General features: G+C 42.5%; 1 protein-coding gene across 4 annotated transcripts; it reads right to left on the bottom strand.

Annotated features, from left to right (window-relative positions):
* Positions 1–275: 275 nt before the first annotated feature.
* On the bottom strand, positions 276–8032 carry LOC103834927 (DNA-directed RNA polymerase II subunit 1). Of its 4 annotated transcripts, none has more exons than XM_009111019.3 (12): positions 7704–8015; positions 7343–7606; positions 6934–7236; positions 6693–6851; positions 6170–6552; positions 5618–6095; positions 5239–5525; positions 4879–5137; positions 1509–4570; positions 1326–1397; positions 658–842; positions 276–558 (listed from the first exon to the last, which is right to left on the bottom strand). In XM_009111019.3, exons 1-11 carry the CDS (start codon positions 7785–7787, stop codon positions 677–679), a joined length of 5517 nt encoding a protein of 1838 aa, XP_009109267.1. In that variant the 5' UTR covers positions 7788–8015; the 3' UTR covers positions 276–558; positions 658–676. The 4 variants fall into 4 exon arrangements, with proteins under 4 accessions (XP_009109267.1, XP_009109266.1, XP_009109268.1 ...); XM_009111018.3 differs by having other exon boundaries at positions 276–564; positions 662–842; XM_009111020.3 differs by having other exon boundaries at positions 662–842.
* Positions 8033–8058: the final 26 nt, after the last annotated feature.

Below are 8058 nucleotides of genomic sequence, written 5' to 3'. Positions count from 1 at the left end.
TTTAACTCAAGCCCAATCCGGATGACATGGCATTTTGGTTGGTTCACAATATTTTGCCCATGTGACATGGCTTATAAAGGAGGGATTTAGTCCTTTTTATATAGTAGGATTTTGTTGTCCCAAATGCAATTAATGAATCTCCAAACTGAAAGGAACTAGACCAATTGATCTCCAAAACAATACTATTATTTTTTGTGAGATACTCTGCAAACTCTTACTAATAGTTTTTTATGCTTGATTATGCATATATCCATTTTAAAAATAAAGCACAACAATGTTTAAAAAAAATTGCATAGTCATGGTAATATTTGAAAACAGTTAAATATGTTTTAAGTTTCTGAAATCCAACAAGACAAGAACTCAACAACCAGACAGAAAAGACCAAAGACTATGATGTTCATATTGTTCTCTTTTGGATCCATGATGGGTAGCTTTATGAAAAAGTTTAGAACAATTTATACAAAGCACGACATAGAGGAACTACTTAGAAAGAAAACTGTCACAAAGGAGACGACTTTGAAACGGTTTCTTCGTTCTATCTCACAGCATCATCCACTGCTGCTTCTGGTTACAAGAAATAACATGTGATGGCTCCGGTTTGTGAGCAAGCTACTATCGAGTTCTAAATCCAATGGTTCCAAGAGATTTAAACGTTACCTACACGTTTGAATTCCTTTCAAGGCTTGCTTTTATCATCCGTGCCGGCATCTTTTCCAGTCTTGTCATTTTTATCACCCTCATGTGGTGTATACTGACCGGTGGATGAGGGTGAATAACCAGGAAGTGTTGGTGAGTAACCTGCGCTTGGGCTGTAGTCAGGGCTTGCTCCTGAGCTGTATGGGCTGAGACAGATTTCAACAAAAAGAACAACTCAGTTACACTTTTGCAGAATCCAAATGCAAAAGAAAATGTAGTTGGTGAAGTTATTCTAAATGTCATCGACGCACACTACAGAAAATCTGTGGACTGAGACAGATTCAACAATAAGAAACAACTTCTTGGCAGAACCCAAATGCCAAAGAAAATGTAGTTGGTAAAGTTATTCTAAATGTCATCGACGCACACTACAGAAAATCTGTGGACTGAGACAGATTCAACAATAAGAAACAACTTCTTGGCAGAACCCAAATGCCAAAGAAAATGTAGTTGGTAAAGTTATTCTAAATGTCATCGACGCACACAACAGAAAATCTGTGGACTGAGACAGATTCAACAATAAGAAACAACAACTTTGCAGAACCCAAATGCCAAAGAAAATGTAGTTGGTGAAGTTAGTCTAAATGACAGCGATGCATACAACAGATTCAAGTGGGTAAAAACCGAACCTGCTGGGACTGTATGTTGGACTTGATGGTGAATACGATGGAGATGTGGGTGAGTACGATGGTGATGTAGGGCTGCAGAGTAAATTTTTTTATGAATAGTTAACAAAATAAAGAAACGACAAGGGATTATAACAGCTTCACAGTGGTAGAAAAAAAAACACTACAGAGCAGATTACTACTGACCTGTAGTTTGGAGATGTAGGACTGTAAGGGCTAGCTGGTGATAGTCTTGCATTGCTAGGGGAGTAAGCCAGAGATGGACTGTATTTAGCAGACTGAGGGTTGTAGCTTGGAGACGTCGGACCGTAACTAGGAGACGTTGGACTGTAGCTTGGAGATGTAGGGCTGTACCCAGGAGATGTAGGGCTGTATGCAGGTGAAGTAGGACTGTAAGAAGGAGATGTTGGACTGTAGGAGGGTGAAGTAGGGCTGTAAGAAGGCGATGTCGGACTGTAAGATGGTGAAGTTGGACTGTAAGATGGAGAGGTAGGGCTGTATGCAGGTGACGTTGGGCTGTATGCAGGAGAAGTTGGACTGTAAGCAGGTGAAGTTGGACTGTAACTCGGGGATGTTGGGCTGTAGCTTGGAGACGTTGGACTGTAGCTTGGAGACGTTGGGCTATAGCTAGGAGACGTTGGGCTGTAGCTAGGGGAGGTGGGAGAATATGAAGGACTTGTTGGAGAATAAGCAGGGCTAGTTGGGCTATAGCCAGGAGAACTAGGACTGTACGTGGGAGAAGTGGGACTATAGCCAGGAGAAGTCGGACTGTATCCAGGTGAAGTCGGACTGTAACCAGGAGAAGTAGGACTGTAACCAGGAGAAGATGGGCTGTAGCCTGGAGATGAAGAAGGAGAAAACGCCATTCCACCAACATATGGAGAAAACTGAGCATCTGACATTGGAGACAACCGCATATTTGGACTCAGGAGGTAGTTTGGGGACATCATGCTTTCATGATAAGGAGTTCCTGACATTGGTGAGCGAGCAGGAGTCATTCCAAACTCCAGTCCATCCATATAGCTAGGGAGCTGAAGTTCAATTGCATTCTTCAGCATCTCATCATTCAGATAGAGTTCGCAGTCTCCTGTTCCAATAGGTGCAAGCTGGCCGAGCATAATATTTTCGGTAACACCACGCAAGCAGTCTGTCTCAGCATAAGCTGCAGCATCCAGCAGAATATCGACAGTTTCTTCAAATGAGCACCTCATCAGAGGCCCAGTATCATTTCTGTTGATACCATGTCGAGTGATCGCCATCAGATGACCTCGATAGGTCATTGTATCACACAATATGGCAAGATGGCGGTAATTCACATAAGAGCCATCAAAGGATATCACAACTCGAAGCTCATCCAACAAAGCACGACGAACTGCTTCAATTCCAAGAACTTCAATAATCTCAATCAAGTGATTGCTTGTTGTCCTCTTTGGATCCACATCTTCGTGGCACATAACAGCCAGCAGATTAACGCCTTCTGTATCTAACATCCACTCCTCCGATGTCTTGAATCCTTCATCCTCATCAAACTTGCTTTTTCTAACCTGCTTAATGAACACCTTGTTGATGTCTGGAATGCCCCTGAGCGCCATTTCTGTCAGCATGTTGCTCTCAATCTTTTTAAGGAAAACATCATCTTCAGCTGATTCATCTTGCGCTTCTCCTTTGGCTCCCTCGTCATTCATAATCCGGATCCGAAGGATCAGTTTCTCCGCATTGTCATCATTAAATATGCAGGTCAGGTCATCATCAAACTCCAGGTTGATCTTCTCTGCTATATCTGCCATACTCAACTTCTTGTCAACCATCATTTCACGATTCAACTCAATACGAAGCAGCCAAGGAGATATTTTATCTGGAGAGACATCTTCATCTGGCATTTCATAGTAGGACCTCACAAATTCAAAATCTTCTTCGATAATGGTACTCATCGGATCCGGGTCATACCAAACCTCCGTAGCTTGAGTGACACTCCTGAGAGTAGTATATTCCAAAGCGCACTGAACAGTTTTAGCCCCCTCTTTTGATTTGCTAGCTTCTGGTGTGAGGTAGACAGATAGGGAAGGTGTTTTAATCCTTTTAGCGACGTTAATAATCTCTCGCAGCCTGGGAACACCGAGTGTAACATTCTTCGCACTGACACCAGCATAATGGAAAGTATTCAAAGTCATCTGCGTAGCAGGCTCTCCAATTGACTGAGCAGCAACACAACCGATCATTTCCCCGGGAGCTACAAGCGACTGTAAGAACCTTGACTCTATCTCACCAATAACCCACTCAAAAGCCTCACGGCTGAGCTTGTATTCCTCCAAAACCCTTTTACTAGCAAGAGTGCTTCGAAGCAAAATGTTGAAGAACAGTGTGGCATTTTTCTGTGCTTCTACACTCAATCCATCTTCACCAGGAACCACCAACAGCCTCTCCTGTAATTTATCAACTGCATCAACAATCTCAACAGGGTGCATATCCGAAATCTTGCGCAAGTCAATCTTGAAAGTCTTCTGTGCATTCCAGATATGCCTCTTGATGTTCACAGGTAATGGCCAAGTGCTATCACCATTTGTAGCAATTTCAGTCCCGAGTTGAAATCTATCAGCCTCGAGCTTCTGATATTCTGCATCAAATACATCACGCAACTCCCTGATCCCTTTCAAGTCCTCAAGATGTTCATCACTTAGGTATGTAGGATTCCAGTTCTCGTCGTCAATCTCGTACTTGAACGTCCTATCAAACTCTGCTTTCTTCATTTTCAAGGAATCCAGCTTCTGAGATTCTATCCACACAGCATCCATACCATCTTCCCCATAGAGAAACTGAATGACATCACCCAACGAGTTTCTGACTGTCCCATCATACTTGACCATAATATCCTCCATAGCCTTGACCAATCGCCTCTGAATGTATCCAGTTTCTGATGTCTTCACGGCAGTATCAATAAGACCTTCCCTTCCTCCCATGGCATGGAAAAAGAACTCTTGAGGAGTCAGCCCACGCAAGTATGAATTCTCGACAAACCCACGACTTTCAGGACCATAGTCATCTTTGGTGAAATGCGGTAACGTCCGGCCATCAAATCCAAATGGGATCCGCTTCCCTTCCACATTTTGCTGACCAACACACGCTGTCATCTGAGAAATATTGATGAAACTTCCTTTGGATCCTGCTGTCACCATGGCCTTCAGGTTATTGGTTTCTGCTAAACTCTTTTGAGCACTACTTCCAGCATCGTCACGAGCTTTATTCAAAACCTACAAGAGCAGTTTATGAGTCAGAATACGTAAGAAACTCAGTGACACTGATACGTTTAGGTTATCAAACGTTGTAAATGACAAAGATCAATAAAGAAGAGCGCTTATGATTAACGAAATACAGAGATCTTTGTTACAATTCTCTCTTCCTCTCGCTAACAAATCTCAACCTCTCTCATAGACAAAGGATAAAGTAACTAAACCATGATTATTCCTAATGAACTACGGTTACTTGCTTTTAGCTTAATAAGGAGTCATTCATATCAGACACGCACCAAATGAAAATTATTATCAAGACATTAACGTACCTGGTTAACTCTGTTCTCAAAAGTCTCTGTCATAGTTCGCCCCGGTTCAGGATCTAATTTCTTTTCCTGGAACTGACGGATAAGGTCTTTCACGGCGGTTTTTGCACAAGAAATAGTCTCATTAATTTTCTCCATTGTTTGCGAATCAGCAATAGTATCACCGATTCCAATGGTAAAACCATTCTGCAGAAGCCAGTAGTTGACCAGCCATTGAGTATGACCGAGGAACTTCCTAGCTGCATCAGGACCAACCTCTTCCCTATAAACCAAGAAAAGAAAAATGTAAACAAACCACGATCAACACTGCAATATCTTGATGTTAATTTTTTGGTGTCAAGTGAACAGGATGCAGCAACTTACCAAATAACATGAACGAGACTCCCATTACCGGTACCAAGGGTCTTTTTGCAGAGAGTTCCGGCAAGAAGTTCTCCTCTTTCAATTCTCACTTGGGTATCCCCTGGCGTTATGTATCCAGTCTCTGCATCTGAGTGCCAAGCAGAGTACCTGAACAGATTTATCTGCTTTGGTATGATAAGATTGAAGACTTGTTTGCCAGTCCAAAGAGGTCGTGGCTTCAGAATTGTAGGAGCTGGAACTTTCCCATCGAAGTCTTGCCACCACATAAGCGTATTCATGAATACATCCTGTACATGGAAAAGATATCAGCAGAGGAATTAGGTTACTTTTAATTAACACAGAGAGAACTACAGCAAGTAATCGCTAAAGAAATGATTACCTTCTCAATAAAGGTATCTCTTTTTGTGATTTTACGGCATCCTAGAAGGGTATCCTGCACAATACCCATCACAGGCCGATTTGCCTGAGGAGAGACTATACATTTAGGAACCATCATCAGCTCCAACACCTCGGCTCTGGTCTCGAATGACTGTGGTACGTGCATGTTCATCTCATCCCCATCGAAATCAGCATTGTAAGGAGAGGTGACAGACAAATTCAGACGGAAGGTGGAATATGGCATGATCCTAATCCTGTGACCCATGATAGACATTTTGTGCAGACTTGGTTGACGATTGAAAAGAACAAAATCGCCATCAATTAAGTGCCTCTCCACTTTGTATCCAAGTTCCAAATGATGATCACTGCTCTTCTTAAGGTACCGAAGATCTAGTCTCTGGCCATCATCTCGAATGATATATTTCGCCCCAGTCTTGCCAGGTGGAGGATGTGGTCCATAATCAACAAGCTCCTTCAATCTGCCAATGAAATATTGTCAACAAAACATGGAGGAAGACTCTCTTTATATAAAATAAACGCCAAACATACTAACCTCTCAATGTTGTATGGAGTAACTGTTTCTGGGTATGTGAGATTCAGGGCAATACTCCACGGTACACCAAGTTCATCGATGTTTATTGTTGGATCTGGTGTAATAACAGTACGTGCCGAGAAATCCACACGTTTTCCCATCAAATTTCCCCTGATCCTGCCTTCCTTTGCCTTCAGCCTACTACAAATTGATTTAATAGGCCTCCCTGATTTTTGAGTAGCTCTTGGCTGTCCAGGCAGCTCATTATCAAAATAGGTTGCTATATGAAACTGCAGGAGTTGTGTAAACTCTGAAATAATGTGAGCTGGGGCTCCGTTCTTTTCCTGTCTTTTCAAGTTCTCGTTGTGCCGAATAATCATAGCTAGCTGATGAGTCAAGTCATCCTGCATCAACAAGAAGCATGAACAAGGCGAGACACAATCAGTTGGCATAGTCGAAAATGAAGATAATATTTTCCCGTCAGACTAAATCACCACTAGGAGCTAAGCAACTTTTTTATTCGGTAAAGAAAAGCCAGACTTGCCTCACTCCTGGAAGTGGCATCCATCATAACAGATGGTCTAACAGGGGGTGGAGGAATAGGAAGGACTTCTAGAATCATCCAGTCAGGCCGAGCATACTTAGGGTTGAACCCTAAGAGCTGACAATCCTCATCACTAATCCTCTTTAAAACACTCAAAACCTGCAAGAATTTCACATGCCATCAGATTACCCCAAACATGAAGGGAAATGGTACATTAGAAATGGAAAGAAAAGAGACGAACCCTGTCAGCACCAAGTGTTTGTTTCCTTTCTGCAGGCTCGGGAAGCTGGTCTATCTCATCGTTTTTCTTCTTTGTAACCTTAAACTCTGCAATCATCTTCATTCCCTCAATAGTGATCTTAGGTTGCGTTGCACCACATCCACCACGGCTTTTCTTCACAGGCTCGTCTGTGTCTTGGGTCTGAACATCATCAATGTCATCACCACCTTCACACTTGGTCTTGTTTTTGCAAGCATCCAGAATCTTCTTAAGCCTATTCTTGGGATTCTTAATCTTCATGGCCTGCTTAAACTTATGCTCATCCTTCACGAAAAAAAAACAAACAAATTGGATTAAAAAAATACTCATACAGTTCCAATCTATCCTCCCTCTCTAATAATCATAATCACATATTGACATTCGTTCACACCTCATCAGCTAGGATCTTGGAGCAGTTGAAGCAAACACAACGCATGATACTCAACACGGTCTTCATGAAACCAACGTGATACATAGGCTTAGCGAGCTCAAGATGCCCAAAATGCCCAGGGCACTCAGCCATGTTAGCCATACAAGTCTCACACTTCACCTTCCTATCAATCGTTCCAAGCCGAGTATCACTCAACCCTCCCACCTTAGGTTTTCCCTTCTCCGTTGTCTCGCTATGCTCCACGTGTATAACAGACATTTGCCTCTGCAAAATAAAAATTCCATTAGCCTATCAACTCCATTACTACACACTTCCCCCTCTAATTGAGGGCGGAGTAATAAGCTAGAGAAAGGAGGATTACGATCTCATCGGGGCTGAGAATCCCAAACTGGACCACACGGACTTTGGAGACCTCGGCCGGAGAGAACGGGAACCGCGTATCCATGGCGGCGGAGCTCCGATCAAAGACGGATTCGAAAGAATCGAGAACCCTAGAACGTGGATTGAAAGAGGAGGATTCAAATTGAAATTAAACCCCAATTGGTGTTTCCCTTTCTTTCAAATGAGTAAGTTAACAGTCTACTTGAGCTAATTTTTTTTTTTTCGTTTGGTTTTTTTTTGGAGACGACCAGATCTGGATTTCTCTCGTCTCTTCGCGATGAGAGGAACGAGCAAAGAGGGATTTCGATGCCCTAAGCTCTGTATTTATAGAAAAA

This window comes from Brassica rapa, chromosome A08, assembly GCF_000309985.2.
Source record: "Brassica rapa cultivar Chiifu-401-42 chromosome A08, CAAS_Brap_v3.01, whole genome shotgun sequence".
Taxonomy (NCBI): Eukaryota; Viridiplantae; Streptophyta; class Magnoliopsida; order Brassicales; family Brassicaceae; genus Brassica; species Brassica rapa.
Note: the sequence above shows the minus strand (reverse complement) of the source record. Positions and strands in the feature narration are given on the sequence as shown.

Coding starts and splice junctions, on each gene's coding strand:
- LOC103834927 (XM_009111017.2), bottom strand. CDS start 7,787: ATGGATACGCGGTTCCCGTTCTCTCCGGCCGAGGTCTCCAAAGTCCGT. Junction 6,553..6,692: donor ATGCCACTTCCAGGAGTGAG/GCAAGTCTGGCT, acceptor TTGTTGATGCAG/GATGACTTGACTCATCAGCT. Junction 5,138..5,238: donor AGTCTCGTTCATGTTATTTG/GTAAGTTGCTGC, acceptor CTTGGTTTATAG/GGAAGAGGTTGGTCCTGATG.